This window comes from Marmota monax, unplaced genomic scaffold (assembly GCF_021218885.2).
Source record: "Marmota monax isolate L192 unplaced genomic scaffold, Marmota_monax_Labrador192_F-V1.1 WCK01_AAM20220418_F8-fsc00612, whole genome shotgun sequence".
Classification (NCBI taxonomy): Eukaryota; Metazoa; Chordata; class Mammalia; order Rodentia; family Sciuridae; genus Marmota; species Marmota monax.
In genome coordinates this window covers 183345-206870 of record NW_026693501.1, presented here as the reverse complement: position 1 = coordinate 206870, position 23526 = coordinate 183345, and the positions used below count along the sequence as shown (strand labels likewise).

At 37.6% G+C, this 23526-nt stretch overlaps 1 protein-coding gene across 1 annotated transcript; it reads right to left on the bottom strand.

Annotated features, from left to right (window-relative positions):
• Positions 1–310: 310 nt before the first annotated feature.
• On the bottom strand, positions 311–22901 carry LOC124102157 (zinc finger protein 699). The gene is made up of 6 exons (XM_046458364.2): positions 22701–22901; positions 20320–20372; positions 18620–18746; positions 7007–7117; positions 6015–6198; positions 311–5112 (listed from the first exon to the last, which is right to left on the bottom strand). The coding sequence occupies exons 2-6, from the start codon at positions 20365–20367 to the stop codon at positions 3339–3341; spliced, it is 2244 nt and encodes a 747-aa protein (XP_046314320.1). The 5' UTR covers positions 20368–20372; positions 22701–22901; the 3' UTR covers positions 311–3338.
• Positions 22902–23526: the final 625 nt, after the last annotated feature.

Sequence of the window (23526 nt, the reverse complement as noted above, 5' to 3'; positions counted from 1 at the left end):
CCCCAATTGTCTGCTTTGCCAAAAACCTGGTATGTTTTAGCTATAGATATTAAAGATTTTTTTTTTTCAATTCCAATTCATCCTGAGGATAGTCCACGTTTTGCATTTACTATCCCTGCACTGAATCATGAAGGTCCTGATCAGAGATATGAATGGAAAGTACTTCCTCAAGGGATGGCTAACAGCCCAACTATGTGTCAAATTTATGTTAACAAAGCAAACCAGCCACTTAGAAATCAAAATCCTGAACTACAAATATTTCACTATATGGATGATGTATTGTTAGCACACAAAGATAAAAACACATTGCTAGAATGTTATGCCACACTTACAAATTTATTAAAAAATTATAATCTAGAGATAGCAATAGATAAAGTACAATTAAATTTTCCAATTAATTATTTAGGAGTTCTATTATCCTCAACCATGGTCCGTCCACCAAAAATTCAAATATGAGTAGATCAACTCGAATCACTGAACGACTTTCAAAAGTTATTGGGAGACATAAATTGGATACGGCCTTATCTAGGCATACCAACAGGAGAGTTGGGACCTTTATTTGATATCGTAAAAGGTCCATCAGATCCAAATTCACCCCGCATATTAACACCTGAAGCAAGAAAGGCATTAAAAATTATTGAAACATATATGGAAAATATGCATTTGGATACAATTGATATGTTTCCCTTTATTATTTATCGTAATACCAACAAACAACATTCCTGCAGGAGTATTTTGGCAAGAAGGTCCATTATTGCGGATACATTTATCTTATTCTCCTAACACTATTCTTACTAGGTATCCTGAGGCTGTAGGACAATTGATACTCAAAGGAATAAAAGCAGCAAAGGGAGTGTTTGGAATTTCTCCCAAGAAAATTATTACTCCATATACTATGGATCCAATTGATGAGTTAGCTAATGAGTTAAATACTTGGACAATAATCATGTGTAAATCTAATGTTTCATTTGATAATCACTTATCATCTAATCCTTTGTTGTCTTTTTGGTCTTTGCATTCTGTAGTTTTTTTCCCAAAAATGACAAGAAAAACACCTATCATGAATGCTCTAAATATATTCACTGATGGGTCAAATAATGGTACAGCAGCAGTAGTTACCCCTGATCAAACTTTTACATTTTTAGTACCCAAACAATCAGTTCAAAAGGTAGAGCTTAATGCAGTATTCCAAGCTTTTGTGATGTTTAAAGATTCTGTATTTAATTTAATTTCTGATAATCAGTATATAGTTAATGGTATAATATCCCTTGAAAATGCTGGTAGGATTTCTCCTTCCTCTACTGTTTTCTCTTTGTTTTCCACTATACAAAGTCTAATCTGTGACAGAAAAGATCCATTCTTTATAGGAAGTATCAGGGCACATACAGAATTACCTGGAGCCCTTAGTTTGGGCAATGATTTAGCAGAAAAAACTACACATGACATACACATTTTCTCTACACTAGAAGAAGCTTCAAATTTTCATACAAGGTTCCATGTCAATGCTAATACTTTAAAAAAAGAATTTTAAAATAACTAAGGAACAAGCTAGACATATAATAAAACAATGTCAAAATTGTGTGACATTTTTACCACAAGTTAATCTTGGAGTCAATCCTAGAGGACTGATACCTAACCATATTTGGCAAATGGACATCACACACTTGCCAGAATTTGGAAAATTAAAATTTTTACATGTTATTGTTGATACTTCTTCCGAATTTTTTATGGGCTCCCTTCATGCCGGAGAAAAAGCTAAAGATATTATAGCTCATTGCTTACAAAATTTTGCCACTGTGGATGTTCCAAAACAGTTAAAAACAGAATAAACAATTTTGCTCATAATTTGACATTACTCACATAACAGGAATTCCATACAATCCACAGGGACAAGGCATAGTTGAAAGAGCTCATCAAACTATTAAAATGTACTTATTAAAGCAAAAAGAGGGAATTGGAAAGGGGTATATATCCCCCAAAGATAAACTTAAAATAACCCTTTTTACTCTAAACTTTTTAAATTTGGATTCATCAGGGCTTAGTGCTGCAGAAAGACATATGTATCCAAAAAATGTACATAAGCCTAAGGTACTTGGGAAGGATATTCTAACAGGACAATGGAAAGGTCCTGACCCAGTGATTGTCTGGAGTCAGGGTTCTGTTTGTGTGTTTCCACAGGGAGAACAGCAGCCATTTGGATTCCAGAGAGACTAAAGTGTTTTCTACAGACCAAAAAGAAGATGATTTGACTCAAATCCATAACATCGAATATCCAGAACTCCAGCTTGGCTATTCTTACATCTGATACAGTGATTTTCCCACACCTGGAGGCTAATGCATAATGAACACCATTAAGGCCTATTTCAAATGTAAAATACCTTGTGGCTTGCTTGTGGGAATACCTTCAGACCTATTATGCAAGTTACAGGAAAAAGGATGGGATATCCAAATAAGAGTCCAGGAGTTACAGGCCTGGACAACATAGCCAGACCCTGTCTCAGAGGAGAAGCATACACACATGTACACACACAACCTCCCAAGAGTCCAAAAGATTTTGTAATGGAAATAACATTTACATCCCAGCTAAAGAAACTCACCTCATACTCAAAAGTATGTCATAAAAGCTGACAAGGGAAACATATAACCTTAAATCTTCCTATTAGAAAACATTGGAAATCAATGACCCTCTAGAAGTCCACTTTAATGAGGCACTGATCTTCTCTTCTAGCTCAAATTTTGAATTTTCTTCTACAAGTGTTGAGAGCCACAGCCAAGTCAAGTAGGCGCCTGGCACTTTGGCAGCAGGAGTGGTTTGACAAGTAACACCAGCGAGCTATTAAGATGATGAGGATTCCTTAATGACTGACTGCTGTATCTAGATGATGTTAATTGAGTTAAGCTGTGTCTAATTATTAAGATGATGAGGATTCCTTAATGACTGATTGCTGTAATTAGATGATGTTAATTGAGATAAGCTGTGTGTATTTAGTTGGGTATATATACCTGTGCTGTTCTGAATAAAGAGGCTCCCGCTGTTTCAAACTTCACAAGTTGATTGTCGCCCCCCCCCCCCCCGGCTACTTTGCACAGCCCAGCCAGACTGTGGCACAAGTTATGTTCAAAATCAAAAGTTATGTTCAAAATCAAATGGCTTTACCATATAGCTTACAAACACAGGGTTTCTCTAAGTTGTCCTCAACTCTTCAAAAGAATGAGTGATAATCTCCCACTTTCACACATGTATAGTGTCTCTACAGTATGAGACTTCACAAAAATGAGACTTCACAAATTGTATTAGTTCAGAAAAAGTCTTGCAGAGATTCCCTTACTCCTTACATTTATATGTTGTCCTTTGTGTGAATTTTCATGTCTTGGAAAGTAGGCTGGACAAATAAAGGCTTTCCCACATTCCTTACATTCATATGTTTCTCTCCAGTATGGCTTCTCACATGTCTCCCAAAGGATGAGGGAGAACTGAAAGCTCTTCCACACTCCAGACATTCAAAGGGTTTCTCTCCAGTGTGCATTCTTGCATGTATAGTAAGGTATGAAGAATGTCGAAATGCCTTCCCACATTCCTTACATTCATATGGTTTTTCCTCAGTGTGGGTTCTCATGTGGATACTAAGAGCTGAGAAACAAATAAAGGCTTTCCCACATTTTTTACATTTATAAGGTTTCTCTCCAGTGTGAGTTCTTGTATGTACTGTAAGATAGGAAGAACTAATGAAGGCTTTCCCACATTCCTTACATTCATATGGTTTCTCTCCAGTATGGCTTCTCACATGTCTCCCAAAGGATGAGGGAGAACTGAAAGCTCTTCCACACTCCAGACATTCAAAGGGTTTTTCTCCTGTGTGCATTCTTGCATGTATAGTAAGGTATGAAGAATGTCGAAATGCCTTCCCACATTCCTTACATTCATATGGTTTTTCCTCAGTGTGGGTTTTCATGTGGATACTAAAAGGTGAGAAACGAATAAAGGCTTTCCCACATTTTTTACATTCATAAGGTTTCTCTCCAGTGTGAGTTCTTCTATGTACTGTAAGATAGGAAGAACTAATGAAGGCTTTCCCACATTCCTCACACATATAAGGCTTTTCTCCACTGTGAGTTCTTAGGTGTTCAGTGAGGGATGAGGAACGACTAAAGGCCTTCCCACACTCCTTACATTCATAATGCACCTTACCATTGTGATCTCTCATGTGTGCTTTAAAGGATGAGGGACAACTGAAGACCTTCCCACATTCCTTACATTCATAGGGTTTCTCTCTACTTTGAGTTTTCACATGTGTGTTCAGGGAAGTGGGAAGATAGAAGGCTTTTCCACATTCCAGACATTCATAAGGTTTCTCTCCAGTGTGTTTTCTCATGTGGATACTTAAGGAGGAGGGGCAATTGTAGGCTTTCCCACATTCCTTACATTTATAGGGTTCCTCTCCGGTGTGTGTCCTCATATGTACAGTGAGTTTTGAGGATTCACTGAAGGCCTTCCCACACTCTTTACATTCATAAGGTTTCTCTCCTGTGTGAATTCTTATATGTCTTATAAGATGAGAGGAACAGCTAAAGGCCTTCCCACATTCCTTACATTCATATGGCTTATCTCCACTATGAATTCTTTTGTGTTTGGAGAGTGATGAGGAACAACTAAAGGCCTTCCCACATTCCTTACATTCATAGGGCTTATCTCCACTGTGAATTCTTTTGTGTTCTGTGAGGTGGGAAGAACTACTGAAGGTTTTCCCACATTCCTTACATTCATGGTTTGCCTTTTCACTATGAATTTTCATATGTGCTCTGAACATGGAGGAACAACTGAAGGACTTTATACATTCCTTACATTCATATGGTTTTTCTTCAGTAGGAGTTTTCATATGCTTCTTAAAACCACCAAGAAAATGGAAGGCTTTCCCACATTCCTTACACTGATAGGGTTTGTTTCCAGCATGAGATCTGGTGTGATTCTTAAGTGATGAATGAAACAGGAAGGACTTTCCACACTCATAGCATTCAAAGGATTTGACTTCAGTAGTTCTCTGGAGCATAAGATTTGAAATTTGTCCACATTGATTTTCTTCATTGTATTCACAGATGTTCTCTACCACATGACTTTTAAAAATAAAAGACAGATTATTAGTAATAAAATTTACCATTTTCAGTAAATATGTATGCTTTCTGCCACATCAACTTATAAGCTAAAAGTTCTCAAGAAGGCTCTTCCACAGTCAACATCGTAACTGAGCTTTTAACTTAAATGATTTTTCTGATAAATCTGTCAAACCAATCTATGTGTCAAACTTTCAATAAATACCTCAGTATCATTTGTAGGAAAAACTATCTAGACAAAATTCTTTGTGAAAGTACACTTTTTTTATTTTGAATTTGAATCCTTTCATTTCTTTTTTTAAATTTGTTTTTTATTTGCATGTAGTCCATTAGTTATACATGATAGCAGAATGCATTTTGATACATCATACATAAATGGAGTATAATTTCTCATTCTTCTCGTTATACAGGATGTAGAGTTACACTAGTCATGTAATCATATATGCACATGGGATAATAATGTCGAATTCATTCTACTATTATGACCACACCCCCTCCCTTCCCCTCTGTCTAATCCAAAGTACCTCTATTCTTCCCAATCCACCCCCCATTGTGAATTAGCATCCACCTATCAGAGAAAACACTTGGTCTTTGGTTCTTTGCACCAGCTTCATCCATTTACTGGCAAATACCATGATTTCATTCTTATGAAAGCAAAATTTTTGACCTAGGTTTATGTTGAAAATGTTTCTTTTAAAAAAAATATTTTTTAGTTATAGATGGATGCAATATCTTTATTTCGTTTATTCATTTTTATGTGATGCGGAGGATCGAACCCAGTCCTCACATGTGGGAGGCAAGCACTCTGCCTGCCACTGAGCCACAACCCCAGCCCCAAAATAAGTTTCTTAAATCTCAAAACTGTTTCCTGATGCACTACCTTCTCTTATATGAAGGGCACTCACCTTAAACCTTTCTCATGGCTTTTGTTCCAATCATCCAAACGATGGGTATCCTGGTTTTCATGTAAAACAGAGGAGCAGGAACCACTTCTTTTGAATCTCACTATTTTCTGTTCATTGGATATTTTTTCTCCATTGTTATCTTGAAGAGCAACTAATTCCTTAGTATTAAGTAGAGACTCAAAACCTGAAACGAAAAAAAATAAATAAATAAAGTTACCTATGAGCAAAGGACTTTGAGCAGTGCAGCTGTTTCAGGACTTCATTATTAATAGGCACAAGGGAAAAAGTAAAACAGTTCACTAAAAAATATTTCCATGAGACCATAGTATGGTAACATTACCATAGTATGGTAACACATGCTTGTAATCCCAGCTACTTGGGTGGCTGAGGTAGGAGGTTCACAAGTTCAAGGACAGCCTCAACAATTTAGACCCAGTCTCAAAAGTAAAAAGGGTATGGGATATAGCTCAGTGGTAAAGCACTCCTGGGTTCCCCAGTGCTGAAAAATAAAAAATAGTTCTATGAAGAATGAAAGTGATGGTAACATGACCAGTAGAAATTATTGAGACCAGAGACATGAAAAATTGTGCTCCATATGAATCAAAATGTATTCTGCTATCATGTATAACAAATTAGAACAAATACATAAATAATTTTTTTAAAAAAGAAAGGTTATGTTAAAATTTTTCTGTTAACTTGATATTTCATATTAGTATAGAAAATATATTAAAATTTTTCATTAATAATTTTAAAAAAATTATTATGAGAGGAAAACAGAAAGGATAAAATACACATACCAAAAACAAACTTTAAAAAAGCAAATATGGAGATCTTTGCCAAGATCAAGGAAAGTACAAGAGGACAGATAAACAGTCAAAATAGTCCTCTGAGACATCTGTGGATAATGAGCTTCCTCAGACAAAACAAACTTTTGCTTTATTTCTATTTTATTTTTGTCTCCTCCAAGGCCAGTTTCTCCCAGGGATTCTTGCCTTCCTGGTGCTGCTCCGTACAGGTACCCTGGATAAGTTCTGTCTTCACTATCTGCAGTTCGTCCTCTTGTTCCCACTGGGAGATCAGATTGGGTGTGAGTAGTGGATACCCTGTACATGAGGAAAGGAATATCATGAGAGAAAGCAATGAAGAATCACAAATATCTTTCCATAAAATTGGGTCAAACTTTGGTCTTCTGATACTCTAAAGACAGAGAAGGATGAGTTGAACTGAAACAAAATGTCAAATCCATTGAAGAAAAAAAAAAAAAGCAAAGGAGGGAGAGAGAGGAAGGAAGAAAGAAAATAAAAATAGAGAAGGTAAAAGAAAAAGCTGAGATGTGGGGGGAAAGGCAGCCTCTAATGTGAAAGAACTGATCTAAATCAGACATAGTGACACAAGCCTATAATCCTTAGGGTGGGATTGGGAGGCTGGAGGATCATGAAGTCAAGGCCAACCTCTTCAACTTAGCAAGATCCTGTTTCAAAGCAAAGAAAAACAAAATTTTAAAGAATTGGGGATGTAGCTCGTGGTAAAGTGCCCCTAGGTGTTCTATTCCCAGCACAAAAAAGACAAAGAAAGAAAGATTGATCTGGGCTGGGATTATAGTTCAGTGGTAGAGCACTTGCCTAGCATGTGCAAGGTGCTGAGATTGATCCTCAGCACTACATAAAAATAAATAAATAAAATAAAGGTGTAAAAAATTAAAAAAAAAAGATTGACCTACATTCACAGTGGAACCTCAATATTATTATAAGCTGATTTGACACACAGCCAGACTATTTTTTATTTTTTTTAAATATTTTTTTTAGTTGTAGTTGGACACAATACCATTATTTTATCAGGTTGAACAGGGTTTCACCAAAAGTCATGTCCAAATATATCAATGAAACAGAGTTGAGAACACAGACACAGATCTACATAAGTAAAGTTGGCCCTCTATATCTGTGAATTCAAGCAACCACGGATAGAAAATACAATAGGAAAAAATTACATCTGTATTAAACGTATATTTTTGTGCTTATGTCCAAATCAATACAGTACAAAAGTATTTATGAATAAGATAGGATAGATAGTAAAACAGGCAGACAGTTAAGAAAATGCACTCCCCCACACACACAAAAAAAAAAGGGAGAGAGAGAGAGAGAGAGACTTTAAATGAAGAGGCTATTTCACAAAACTAACCTATAGAAAACATTCCAAACATTACAGCCAACTTCTTTGTCCCGGGTGGCAGGAAAAAGGAGGTAGAGCCGACCTGAGTGAAGACTACAGACTCAAGGCCTAACTAATCAGAATGTCACAGACCAAACCATGAGCCTTGGCACTGTTCCAATACTTGTTTAGCATAGGTGTTGACCAATAGTATTGGCACTTTTTCGAGACATGATCAGCATAGATACTGACCAACACCTTTAGTATCTTTCCAAGCCTGATTAACACAGATATTGATGAATGCCTCATCCAGTAGCTATTTAAGTCCCTAGACTAGTACACTTAAGTGGAAACCTACTCTCAGGTTCCCCTCTCAGCCCCTGAGAGTTCTGCTTCTTTTCTTTTCAGTTATATAAATACTACACCTTCACTCTTGCCTTCTGTTGTCTGTGGATTTGTCTTCAAATCTGTGAATAAGAACCTGGAAAAAAAATGGCAGCCAGTTGCTGAGGTCTGCCATTGAGAGCTACAACACACTGCTCAGTAATACTGAAGAAGAGTCAGGTTCTGCCAGCTCTGACCCATGGAGCTGACCAGACAGGCATTTCCCTGCTGTGATTAGTTGCAATACTAAAATGGGCTCTCTCAGCTGCAGAGGCATGTAACTTATGCAGACCTACAGACTATCAGAGTGGAGAATCTGGTTTCATTTCAAACTCCAGTTTCAATTACATAGCACTTACATTTTGTCAGGCACTAAACATAATCAAGAGATGATGTAAAGTATATGAGAGCTTAGGCTGTATACCAGGGAATTTTAATTAAAAGATTTTGACTATCCACAGATGTAGCTCTCTGGGAAGATACTAGTATCAAATCCCTACAGACCAAGCAATAACTATGTATTCAACTGAGCTTTGACCAAAAATTGACAGCAACACAATAGATAAAAGATAGCCTTTTCCACAAATGCTGTTAGAACACTGGACATACCCACATAAAATAATGAATCTATGCTCTTCACAAACATTAATTTAAAATGGATCATAGATCTAAATGTAAAACATAAAACTAGAAAAATTGTACAAGATAGAAGGAGAAAATCTAGATGACATTGGATTTGGCTATGACTTTTTTGATACTATATCAAAGGTATGATCAATGAGAAAGAGATTGATACAATACACCCCATTAAAATTAAAATTCCTGCTCTGTGAAAGATAATGTCTAGAGAAGGAAAAGATAAACTATGCCTAAAAGAAGACATTTGCAAGAAATTTCTCTGGTAAGAGGCTGTTTCACAGAGATTTATCTGATAAGAAACTGTTTTCATGTTCTTTACACAAAGAATGCTTTTTAAAAAAATTATTTCTTAGTTGTACACAATTCCTTTTTTTGTTTATTTATTTTTTAATGTGGTGCTGGGGATCGAACCAGGGCCTCGCATTGTGAAGCGAGCGCTCTACCACTGAGCAACAACTCCAGCCCAGAATGCTTTTTCTTTTATACATATTTTTATTACTGTATTATCACATACATAATATTTCAATTCATTTTGACACAACCATACATGCATGGAATTAATGTGCTCCATTTCAATTCCCAGTACTTCTCCTTTCCTTTCCCTCCTCCCTCCCCCTGTCCCATTCCTCTCCTCTACTGGTCTTCCTTCTATTTGCCTATTGTTTTAATTCCTGCTTTATAGATACACACAATAGTGAAAGTCACGGTGGTATATTCCTATATGTGCACAGCAGGATTTGGCAGGGTGTACTTTGCAGTCCCCTCTTTCCCTCTTCCTCCTTCCTTCCCATCTGCCCCCTACCTATCCTACCCTTTTTATTTTCATGGGCTCCCTCTGCCTGTTTCCCTCTTATTTTGCTCAAGCTTCCACACACAAGAGAAAACATTGGACCCTTAGCTTTCTGAATATGTCTTATTTCACTTAACATGATATTTTCCATTTCCATCCATTTACCAGCAAATGCCACAATTTCATTCTTCTTTATGGCAGAATAAAAACCCATATGTCAATTGCTGCTGCCTCTGACTCTACTGCTGCCAGCCTGAGGTCCTCTGGAGGTTTTCTTTCTGGGCTGCTGCAGAAGCCACTGCTGTGTCCAGAGGTCTCTTTTCTGGGCACTACCTGGTTACCCCTGACTCGATTCTGATGCTACCTCCATGGTCACTGCCGCTGAACCGGAAGTCTCCTGTTACTCAACCGCCACCTGCACCACTACCGCTATTGCTGCTGCCTCTGATTTCTCTACTGCTAGACTGAGATCACCTGGAGGTTTTCTTTCTGGGTGCTGCTGCCACAGAAGAAACTGTGGATGCAACTGAAGCCCACATTGCTGCTGACCCCTGGAGATCACCTGGTGACGCTGCTCCCACAGCTGCAGTTGTAACTGCCAATGCAGCCGCCACTACTGCTGCTACCACGGCCTAGAGGACTGCTGCAGGGGAGATTCCAGGTTTGGTTGCATGTGGCTGCACCCATTTTGGGATACCAGCCAGGGCCTGGGACCTGGGTGCCAGCAGGTTTACCACCACAAGACCCTCTGTCTGGGGACTCCAATCAGGACCTGCAGGTCCAGTGTTGGGGTACCTGTGGGTTTGGAGGACCCTGGGGTCTTCCTGCTGAGAGTGCTAGTGGCCTGGGTATTGCTGCTGCATCTCTTGCTGTTGCTCGTTTGCATGAGTGTATTCCTGGTGGTCTCTCTGCAAGTAGGAGCAGCATTGAGACCTTGGGACTACAAATGGCAGAGCCTGAGGTATTTGAAATCCAGGTTTGTAGGCTAGAGACTAGGTTTGCAAGGGCTGATCTGGGTTTGGAGATCCCGAGAGACATCAGAGTCAGAGCTGAGAAACTGTTGAACACTGACAGAGACAGTTCGACTTTCTAGCAAGATTTATTTTATTTTTTGATTCACTAATCTCTCTACCATATTTGGAAAAGGATGCTTTTTATGCAATTTTCTTTCCAACTTCTCTCCAATCAACAGCCAATCTCTGCCAGCTCCTCTTCCACACTTCCTGTGAATTTTTACTTCTAGCTTCTCTCTAACTCCCTCACAAATATTACACACTACACTACTCTGTTCTCAAATACACCCTTTGAAATTGTAAACCATTTTAACAAAATTTCTATTTACACTATAGATAGTTATTAAATTCATCATTTTGGTTTAATGCGAGAAAGCAGTAGTTGTCTTAGTGGGAGCTATTAGGTTTAAGGCTACATATTATATGCTGAGTAATATTGATATTGGTCTCACCACTAAAGGTGAGGTTCTGGAAACCTTCACACACCTAGACACTATAAGTCTACAGGGTAGATTTTATGCTGCCTTAGATCTATACTTCTAGATGGGAAAACACACTAACAACATGAAAAAAAAAAGGAAATAAAGAGCCCCAAACAAAACAAGATGTTTCAACAACAGAAGCCACTGATAACACAGTAAAAAAAAAAAATGTCCAAGAAGGAGTTCAGATTGCATATAGTTAAACTGATATGTGAAATAAAGGGCAGTATGAGGAGTGAAATCAAAGAACATACAGGAAGTGAAAGACTACTTCAATAAAGAGTTAGAGATCATGAAAAAAAAATAAGCAGAAATCCTTAAAATGAAGGAATCAGTACCAAATTATAAATTCAATAAAAAGCATCACCAACAGAGTAGATCACTTGGAAGACAGAACCTCAGACAATGAAGAAAAAATATATAATCTTAAAAGTAGAGTTGCCCATGAAGAGAAGATGGTAAGAAACCATGAACAGAACATCGAAGAATTATGGGATAACATGAAAAGACCAGATTTAAGAGTTATTGGAATAGATGAAGGAGCAGAGATACAAACCAAAGGAATGCATAATTTTTAAATTATATAATAGTAAAAAATTTCCAAAATCTAAAGAATGGAACAGAAAAATCAAATACAAGAGGCTTGTAGGACCCCCAAATGTACAAAATTACAGCAGACCCACACCAAGACACATTATGCTAGAATGACTAACACAGAGAATAAAGATAAAATCTTAAAGGCATGAGAGAAAAAAATCAAATTACATATAGAGGGAAACCAATTCAGATCTTAACTGATTTTTCAGCCTAGAACCTCAAAGCTAGGAGGTCCTGGAATAATATATTTCAAGCTCTGAAAGAAAATGGATGCCAACCAATAGTTTTATATCCAGCAAAATTAAGTTTCAGATTTGAAGATGAAATTAAAACTTCCATAATAAACAAAAATTAAAAGAATTCACACTTAGAAAGTCTATATTACAGCACATTCTCAACAAAATATTCCTTGAGAATGAAGTGGGGAAAAAAAAAAATGAAAACCAGCAAAGGGAGGATCTACACTAAAACAACCCTCAACCAAATGAGAAACTAAGACAAATCAAAAACGAGAAAAAAACCAAAATGGTAGGGAATACAAAATCATGTCACAATAATAACCTTGAATGTTAATGGCCTAAACTCATCTATCAAAAGACATAGACTGGCAGATTTTATAAAAAGCAAGATCCAACAATATGCTGTCTTCAAGAGACTCGCCTCATGAGCAAAGACATCCACAGGCTGAAGGTGAAAGGATGGGGAAAACCTTATCACTCAAATGGATTGTATAAACAAGCAGAGGTTTCCATTCTCATCTCAGATAAGTAGACTTCAAACCAAAGTTAATCAGAAGAGATTATATATACTTCCCTTAAGAGGACATTTCATACCTCTTAAGGAAAGTATATATAAGAAGGATATAACAATTACAAATATTCATGCCCCAAACAATGGAGCATCTATGTACATCAAACAAATGCTTCTCAATTTCAAGAGTCAAATAGACCACAATACAGTAATACTGGGTGACCTTAACATACCTCTCTCACTATGGGACAGATCTTCCAAAACAAAAACTAAATAAGGAAACTATAGAATTAAATAACACAATCAACAATTTAGACTTAACAGACATATATAGAATATTTCATCCATCAAGGAGCTAATATACTTTCTTCTCAGCAGCATATGGCTCATTCTCTAAAACAGACTATAGCTTATGCCACAAAGCAAATCTTAGTAAATACAAAAAAAAAAAAAAAAAAGGGAAAATATCTTGCGTTCTATGAGACCACATGGAATGAAATTAGAAATCAACAACAAAATAAAAATAGAAGTAACAAATGGAGACTAAATAATACACGATTGAATGATGATGTCTAGTAGAAGAAATCAAGAATGAAGTAAAAAAAAATTCTTAGAGGTAAATGAGAACACTGATAATCATATCAAAATCTCTGTAACACTATGAAGACAGTACTCAGAGAAAAGTTTATTCATTAAAGGAATAAAAAGTTTATTCATTAAAAGAATAAAAAGTCAACAAATAAATCACCTAACACTACATCTCAAAGCCCTAGGAAAAGAAAAACAAATCAACACCAAAAGCAGTAGAAGACAGGATATAAATAAAATCAGAGCTGAAATTAATGAAATTGAAACAATTGGAAAAACTGACAAAACATAAAGTCGGTTCTTTGAAAAAATAAATAAAATAGATAAACCCCTGGCCATGCTAACAAAGAGAAAACTCCAAATTACTAAAATACAAGATGAAGAAGGAAATATCACAATGGACACATCTGAAATACAGAAGATAATTACAAACTATTTTGAAAATTTATACTCTAATAAAATAGAAGATATTAAAGATATCAACAAATTTCTAAAGATATGTGACCTACCCAAACTGAATGATGAGGTCATACATGCTTTAAATAGATCAATTTCAAGTAATAAAATAGAAAACACCATCAAAAGCCTACTAACCAAGAAAAGCCCAGACCAGATGGACTCTCAGCTGAGTTCAACAAGACTTTCAAAGAAGAATGAATACTAATACTCTTCAAAGTATTCCATGAAATAGATAAGGAGGGAACCTTTCCAAACTCATTCTATGAGGCCAATATCACCCTGATACAAAAACCAGACAAAGACACATCAAAGAAAGAAAACTTCAGACCAATATCCCTGATGAACATAGATGCAAAAGTTCTCAATAAAATTCTGGCAATCACATACAAAAACATATTTAAAAGATAGTGCACCACAATCGAATGGAATTCTTTTGAGAGATGCAAGGTTTGTTCCATATACAGAAATCAATAAATGTAATTCATTATATTAATATACTTAAAAACAAGAATCATATGATCATCTCAATAGATGCAGAAAAAGCATTTGACAAAATACAGCACACTTTCATGCTCAAAACACTAGAAAAACTAGAGATAGTAGGAACATATGTCAACATTGTAAAAGCTATATATGCTAAACCCAAGGCCAGCATCACATTCTAAATGGAGAAAAATTGAAAGCATTCCCACTAAAAACTGGAACAAGACAAGGATGTCCTCTTTCACCACTTCTATTCAACATCATCCTTGAAACTCTAGCCAGAGCAATTAGATAAAAGAAAGAAATTAAAGAAATACAAATAGATAAAGAAGAACTATCACTATTTGTTGATGGCATGATTCTATATCTAGAAGATCAAAGAAATTTACTAGAAAAATTCTAGAATAAGTGAATTCAGCAAAGTAGCAGGATATAAAATCAACACCAATAAGTCAAACACATTCCTATACATCATCAATGAATCCATTAAAAGAGAAATTAGGAAAAGTAACCTATTCACAATAGCCCCCATCCCCCCAAAAAACTGGGAATCAATCTAACAAAAGACCTCTACCATGAAAACCATAGAACACTAAAGAAAGAAATTGAAGAAAATTTCAGCAGAAGAAAAGATCTCCCATGCTCCTAGACAGGCAGAATTAATATTGTCAAAATGGCCTTACTACCAAAAGCATTATTCAGATTCAATGTAATTCCTATTAAAATCCCAATGACATTCTTCATAGAAATAGAAAAAGCAATCATGAAATTTATTTGGAAAAATAAGAGACCCAGAATAGCTAAAACAATCATTAGCAAGAAAAGTGAAGCAGGAGGCATCACAATACCAGATCTTAAACTATACTACACAGCTATAGTAACAAAAAACAGCAGGGTATTGGCACCAAAATAGACTTATATACCAATGATACAGAATAGAGGACACAGAGACAAACCCACATAAATACAGTTATCTCCTACTAGACAAGAATGCCAAAAACAATCACTGGAGAAAAGATAGCCTATTCAACAAATGGTACAGCAACACTGGAAATCCATATGTAGCAAAATGAAATTAAACCTCTATCTCTCACCCTGTGCACAAAAATCAACTCAAAGTAGATAAAAAACTTAGGCACTAGAACAGAGACCCTATGGCTAATAGAAGAAAAAAATAGGCCCAAATATTCACCACATTGGATTAGGATCTAACTTCCTTAACAAGACTCCTAAAATGCAAGAAGCAAAGTCAAAATAATCAACAAATGGGATGGATTCAAATTAAAAAGCTTCTTCTCTCAAAGGAAAAAATAACGCAAAGAGAGAGCCTACAGATTGGGAGAAAATCTTTACCACATACAACTCCAATAAAGCACTAATCTCAATAATATATAAAGAACTAAAAAAACTTGACACCAAATAACAAATAACACAATCAATAAATGGGCTAAGGAACTGAATAGACACTTCACAGAAGAAGAAATACAATCAAATCACAAATAACATAATCAATAAATGGGCTAAGGAAATGAATAGACACTTCACAGAAGAAGAAATGCAATCAATCAACAATTTGCATTTCTTCTTTTTTTTTAACAAATAATCTTTTTTTTTTTTAATATATTTATTTTATTTATTTATTTTTATATGGTGCTAAGGATCGAAACCAGGGCCTTGCACGTGCTAGGCGAGCTCTCTACGGCTGAACCACAATTCCAGCCCACATTTCTTCTTTTGAAAAATCTGTTTAGTCCCTTTTGCCCATTTCTTGACTGGGTTATTTGGTTTTTGTTTGCTTTTGTTTTTTTGTTTGTTTGTTTGTTTTGTTCTGTTGTTGAATTTTTTTGTTCCTTGTATATTCTGGATGTTAATCCCCTGTCAGAGGAGTAGGTGGAAAAGATTTTCTCTCATCCTGAAGGCTGTCTCTTCACACTTAATCATTTCTTTTGCTGCATTATACAAAGAATTCTTAAAGATCATTAATAAGAGAACAAAAAAAATACCATAAAAATATAGCCAAAGACCTAAACAAACACTTAAACAAATACAGACAAATGGCAAGTAAAAAAGTAAAAGTATGCTCCACATCCTAAAATCATTCAGGAAAAACAAAACAGTGACACACCTCTACACGCCTTTTTGAACAGCCAAAATCCAGAAAATTGACAATGCCGAATATTGGCAAAAATGTAGAGAAACTGGAACTCTCATTCATTCTTGATGGGAATGCAAAATGGTACAGCTACTTACGAAGACAATCTGGTGGTTTCTTATAAAATTAAAAATACCTACCATGGGGCTGGGGCTAGTGCTCGCCTAGCACATGTGAGGCACTGAGTTCAATCCTCAGCACCACATAAAAATAAATAAATAAAGATATTGTGTCCATCTAAAAAATAAATATTAAAAAAAAATTCTTACTATATGATGCAGCAATTAAATTGTGTCTCTTGGCATTCATCCAAGGAGTCAAAACTGCACAAAAATGCTACACATGTTTATGAGAGCATAATTCATAGTTGTCAAAACCTGAAAGCATCCAAGATTCCTTTTAGTAAACAGGATGGTAAATAAACTGTGGCATGTCTATACTAAATAATGTTATTCAACAATAAAAGGAAAATCATAAAAAGACATGAATTAAACTTAAATGCACATTACCGAGTGAAATAGGCCAATCTGAACAAGCTACATACTATATAAATTCCAATTTTATGACATTCCAAAAAAGACAAAAAATATACAGATGATATAAAGAACAGTGGCTGCCAAAGGGTTAAGAGAGAGTAAGGGATTAAAAAGTGAGAGCACAGAAAATTTTTAGGGGAATAAAACTACTCTATATATTATTATGATGGTACATGTCATTGTACATTTGCCCAAAGCCATACAATGTACAACACCACAAATGAACCTTAATGTAGGCTATGGACTCTAGTTAATGATGAAGATGTGTCAATGTACATTCATCACTGGTAAATTAAACATGGACCATTCTGGTGGAAGATGTTCATAGTGAAAGAGGCTGTCTGTGTTGTGAGGACAGTAGTTGTTAGAAATCTCTCTACCTTCCAGTTATTTTGCTTTGAAACTGAAAATGCTCTAAAAATTAAAGACTGTTACTATGGGGCATGGTGGTGCACACCTATAACTCCAGCTATTCAGGAGGCTGAGGAAGGAAGATCCCAAATTTGAAGCCAACTTGGGCAACTTTGCAAGACATTTTCTCAAAAGAGCTGGGGATTTAGCTCAGTGGTAGAGAGCCCCTAGGTTAAATTGTCAGTACCACATAAACACACACATACATAAATACATATGTGCATACGTACAAATGTACATACACACATACATTTTCTTAAAGCCTATTTTGAAAATGTTCACCCATATTCAGAATGTTGCCTTATATGGAAACAAGGTCTTTGTCAATATAGTAAAGTTAAGATGACGTTATTCTGGATTAAGATGGACCCTAAATCCAATGACTGATGTCCCTATATGGACAGAGATTAGAAACAGGTACACAGAGAAGGTAATGGTGGAGGCAGAGACTGGAGTGATACATCTATAAACAAAAAGGACTGCCAGCAACCAACAGAAGCTAGAAAGTGACAGGGAGGGACTTTTTCCTTAGAGCCTTTAGAAAGAATATAGCTCTGCTGACACCTGGTTTCACACTCCCAGATACCAGAAATATGAAAGAATAAAAATTTCTATCTTTTTACCCAACAGTTTATGGTACTTGTTCATAGAGAGCCTAAGAAACCAATATAATCTACCCCATAGACTCATCTCTAAATCATCCAAAAAGCACAAATTCTCTAATAGGTACTTTCTAACGCCCTCTTACTAAGATGCCCCTCGACTCCCCATGGGTATGTTCTCCCATGACTGCAAAATAAACCCCGCTTGTTTAACTTACAGATGTAGTCCTGGTGGTCTCTGGGTAAAGGGCATTCACAGCAGTAGAATCTTCAAAGGTCTCAAATCACAAACTCTCCCTGTGCCCCAGAGAAGCCCCTCAATGCCCACACATTCAACACTTAATAAGCCTCAAGGCTTTCAACCACAAAAAGAAAAAGAAAAAACAAGTTTAATATGCCCGTGTTCATTTTCATGAAGAAGCCACCTGATCGTAAGCACCCTGTGGTTACTGACCACGTTTGTCTTATTTACCAAGTACTCCCATTCCTCAGCACAGATCCTGGAACAAGGTCAACTAGTAGATAAAAATGTTTTCTAAACCACTACATGAACCAACATTGCCAATCTTACCTAGTGAGACCAGGTTCTGGAAGGTTTCCAGCATCACATCTCTGTAGAGGCTCCTCTGAGCAAGATCCAGCAAAGCCCACTCCTGCTGGGTAAAGTCCACAGCCACATCCTCAAAGGTCACCGAGTCCTAAAAGATGCCACAAATTCAGTTCAGAAAGGTACAATTCCTCCAGTGTGTGCGAGATGATGGGTGAGGCTGACAGCACTGGGGACCTGAGAATCAATTCAGGGGAGGTTCAGAAGATTCTGTGGACTCCCCAAGTCTATGGCAGGACTCCGTCAACAGATCTCTTTCCCTTTCTACCCACACATACTTAATGACTGAACAAATCCTGTCTAAAAGCCAAAATACTTCTAAAATACTACATTAGTCTCTTTGCAGTTGATCGTAATGAAATAAGAAAAAAAAAAAAAATCAAAGTTATTTTCCTTCGAACCTGCACAGAACACTGGATATTAGGTATGTGGGTAATTTTCCACACACATCAAGCAGTTCTCCAACAGACACTAGCTAGGTTTCCTGTTATTCAATAACATTCTTACACTATCTACATGGACAGCTTCATCCCACAGGTTGAGGGCTCAGTCCCACAAAAATTCCCCATTCTTCAAACAACACAACAACTAGTACATTGTCATTTATATTTCTGACCAAATGGCTACATCTCAGGGTCCTTGAGTTGGGTAATATGCTGGGATGGCCTTCAGAATCTATGCAAACACTTCCTTGTGCTTATGGTTTCTTATAAATACAGAGAACTATCCAGATAAAGAAATATATATGGCATAGGAGGGTAGGAAAAGCTGCAGAACTTCCATGCCTATTGGGGTGCCTCGTACCAGGAACCTCTACATATTCAGCTATACAGAAGCTCCCTAAATTCATTCTTTTTGGTTCTCACAAAGGCTTTACTAGAAAGCATGACTGATTTAAATTAGCAATTTAAATAATCAATTTAACCTTCAGTACCTCTCAACTTCAAGGTTAGTGGATAGGGCTGAAGAGTCAAGCATACCTTAGTTCTTCTGGACCAGCAGTCATCCTGAGGCTATCTGTCCTGGTCAACAGTCATCATACAAAGCTACTCTTATCACTCCAGACATTTGAAGGGTTTTAGGAACTCTATGCCAGGATATGGGACCAAGACCACATATTGGACAATATCATATTATTCCTTACTCAGAAATTCTTCCTTATTCAAGAATAACTTCACCTGCTACTATATTCCTATTAAGGCATTGAGAACAACATCAAACTCAGGTTTAAATCTTGATGAGGATTTAATGAATGAAAACACAGAAAGTGAATGGGAACTTTTCCTTTTTTCCCCCCCTCACAATCCTGAGAGGCCCAAGAGCCTGTACATCTTTCAAGTCAGGCCCACAGCTGGCTCTGTTTTACAGTATTGTGGCCTGGGCTCACCAAACTATAGCACATGCACTTACTCTAGCCTATCACCTACTTATGTAAGTAAAGTTTTATTGCAATATATAAAACATTTGTTTATGTTCCTCTATGAATATTTTTTTATTAAAATGACAATTTCCTTGTAATAGAAATTCTATGACCTTCAAAACCTAAAATACTTACCATGTGATCCAAAAAAAAAAAAAAAAAAGCAGATTGCTAACCTGTGCTCTATAATAGCAGCAGGATATCAAGTGAAATATTCTTTTAGAGCATTATACCTTTTACTTACCTGCATCATACTTTTCTGTAACCCAACACTTATTCTTTCTTCCTCCATGTCACCTTCATAAAGAAAAGACATTGAGAAGTTATATAAGTAAGACAGAAGCTGACATGGGAATCCAACCCTCCAGAGAATTCCCATACTCATGAGCCTGGATATTGTAGCACATCAATTACCAGTGACAACTCAAAACACATATCCAAACAAATGCAAACTGAACTTGTGTGAAACTGGAACAATCCTTTCTCCCCTAGAGATATAAAACAACACTCTTATCCTTGTCAATGATACAAAAGAGGTTAATAGTAACATTTTATTAGTAAATTAACTCAAGTCTTAAGAACATCTGGCTGTCCATTTCCCCATAACAAAAAGCATAAAATGTATCAAGTGGTGCCTTCAACCCTAAGAATATATATTCCCTGACTCATATCTAAGAAAGCACTACTTTATTTAAACACTAGGCTTCTTGGGGCTCCTTGACCAACATTTTTACTTGTTTAGCATTTTACAGGATAATAGGGATTACTACAAAGCCCTGAACACTGCTGTCATCCCAACCCCACCCAATGGGCTCCAAAAAACCTAATTTCTGAGAAAGAGAATCAACCTATTTGTTATGGTTTGAATCTGGGATGTTTTTCAAAGCCTCATGTGTTTAAGTCTTGGTCTCCAGTGCTGCAGTGTTCAGAGTTTCGGCTTGGGGGAAGCGACTGGATTATAAGGGGTCTGACTTCATCAGTGGATTAATCCATTTTATGGATTAGGAGTTTGAATGGACTACTGGGAGGTAACAGGAACTATAAGAGGTAGAATCTAGAAGAGATGAGAAAGAGGAAAAGGAAGAAGTAGTGGAAATGGCGGAGGTGGTGGTGGTGGTGGGTGGTGATGGTAGTGGTAGAAGAGGAGGAGGAGGAAGAAGAAAATGTCATTGTATCCAGTCATTAAAAGAATCATATTTAAAACATGCACAAGGAAACAGAAGTTGCAAATTGTTTTACAGAAAGTTTCACAAAATTAGTAGGAAATTCATAATTCCAGTGTAGAGGGAAGGTAATTTCCTACTTCTAACACCAGAAGGGTACAACTAAAAAATATGCCAGATCACATACAAAGTACAAATAATACAAAAGTATTGGTAACAGTTGAGAAATGAACAATAAGTATAAATCATAATTTAAGTTCATTTCATCCTAGGAATGACGGATGCTTAAAAACTGAATCACTAAAAAAATAAAAAAGAAAAAAAGAATAAAACTGAATCACTGGGACTCAGTGATATGGTGCCTTACTAGCGCTGAGTCCTTGGATTCAATCCCAGCACCACAAGAATAAAATAAACAAAAATTGAATCACTGATTAATGAAATTCACAGTATTCATAGAAAAGTTATTTGACATATTCCCTTAGACACAAAGCAATGACTAATCTATTTCAGTGTACATTGCTAATAATAACTTAGGCCATTAGAAAGGATTAGATTTTATACGTTAAAAAATGCAAATATTCTATTTAATAGTGAAATACTGATTAATTTTCTCTGAAATCAGGAACAAGGCAAGAATGAAAATTATATGCTAATCTCCATTCAGCTGGGAGTCCTGGCAAGTGCAGTAATAAGAAACAAAAAAAATGGAAAACACAAAGATTTAGGAGGAAAAAAAATTCAAACTGGCACATTTTCTGTGCAAAATTGAAAGAATCTATAAATAAGTGACCAAGCTTTTTTTTTTCCCCCTCCCTGAATTTTGCAGTACTAGGGATTGAAGCCAGGGGCACTCGACCACTGAAGTACACCCCCAGTCCTTCTAATTTTTTGTGTAGAGATAGGGCCTGCCTAAATTGCTCAGGCTGCCCTTGAACTTGGGATCAAGTTCTACCTCAGCCTCAAGTAGCTGGGATTACAGGCGTACACCACCACGCCAGGCTAAAATGCATCACTTTATTAAGGATGAAATGCACTTGCCCAGAAGGCGGGTTAAGAGTATTTTAAAATCAGCTCCCTCTTGGGTATCTGAATGCAATGTGTCAAACATGCCCAGGGCCCGGGGAACTCTCAGACCCGCGCTGGACAGTGAGCGAGGCCCAGGGGCAGCGGGCCGAGCTCACCCCATGCTGGGTGTGGGCAGACCAGCAGACTTGCACGAGGTTCTGGACTGGGACCCCGACGCAGGCGAGGCCTCTGCTCTCCGCAAGGAGAGGCCGCGGGGCTCCCCAGCTGAGGCCTGCAGGAGACTCGCCCACCGCTGGCGCAGCCCGAAGTCGCGGCTGCGGTTACCAGGATGAGCGCGGCGCGGGCGGAGCCACGGGGCTCTGGGCCGCGGCTGAAGGGGGCCCCGGGATGGCGGGCGAGTGGAAGCCAGCCTTCCGCCTCCAGCGGCCCATACCTGGATGGCGCGGGGAGAGACGGATAAAATGCGGCAGCGGACGAGAGGAAGCCAGCCTTCCGCCTCCCGCGGCCCATACCTGGATGGCTGGGGCCTGGACGGATAGGATGCGGACTGAGGCAAGAATATATCTCAGATGCGAGCTGCAGCGTAAAGTGTCATGGCGGCCACGGGCACACAGTGAGCTACCTCGCGCGTGCGCTGACGCGCTCTTCTGCCGCCCGCTACCCCCCTTCTCATTCTGAGAAACGCTCTGCGTAAGGGGCGGGGCTTCGGGAGCTGGGCGTGGGGCAGAGCTGCCGGCTCAGTCCATCAGCGCAGGGAACGTGCTGGTTTTCCCTGGGGTTGTAGGTAAAAAGAGAACCAGAACCATAGAGGAGGCTGGGGAGGGACCAGGTTAGGCCCGCCGAGTGGACTCAGGTGAGACCAGATCAAGGGGCGTGACTTTTAATATTCCAGAGGTTGGGTCTAAGATGGGACCTGGTTGCCAAGGGAGACCCCTGGAAATTCCTAGAGGCAGGGCTGAGGTTATAGCCTGTCACACAGGTTCCCTAAGACCCAGGAGTAGGATGCTCATCTAATGCATTAATACCCTTGCTAGAGCCCTGTCCACAGGCCATCATACTTAAAACTCTGAGTCTACCAACCTGTGCGATAAACTCTTTTCCATTGATTCAGTCCTTTAGGTCTTTACTTTTCCCTTTCATTGTTTTATTGACTATTGCTCTGCTAGAGGAAAGCTGTTGAAAAGTATGTCCTTCTATCTGGAAACCTTGCTGAACTTTAATATCTGTAAGTTCGTTATTTTGGACTTAAATATAAATAA

Excerpts from the sequence above, each read along its gene's own strand:
- LOC124102157 (XM_046458364.2), bottom strand. The coding sequence starts at position 20,367 with ATGGAGGAAGAAAGAATAAGTGTTGGGTTACAGAAAAGTATGATGCAG. Across the intron at positions 7,118-18,619 it reads CCAGAACCTGGTCTCACTAG|GGTATCCACTACTCACACCC; the intron begins GTAAGATTGGCA and ends CCTCATGTACAG. Across the intron at positions 5,113-6,014 it reads AGCCATGAGAAAGGTTTAAG|TCATGTGGTAGAGAACATCT; the intron begins GTGAGTGCCCTT and ends TATTTTTAAAAG.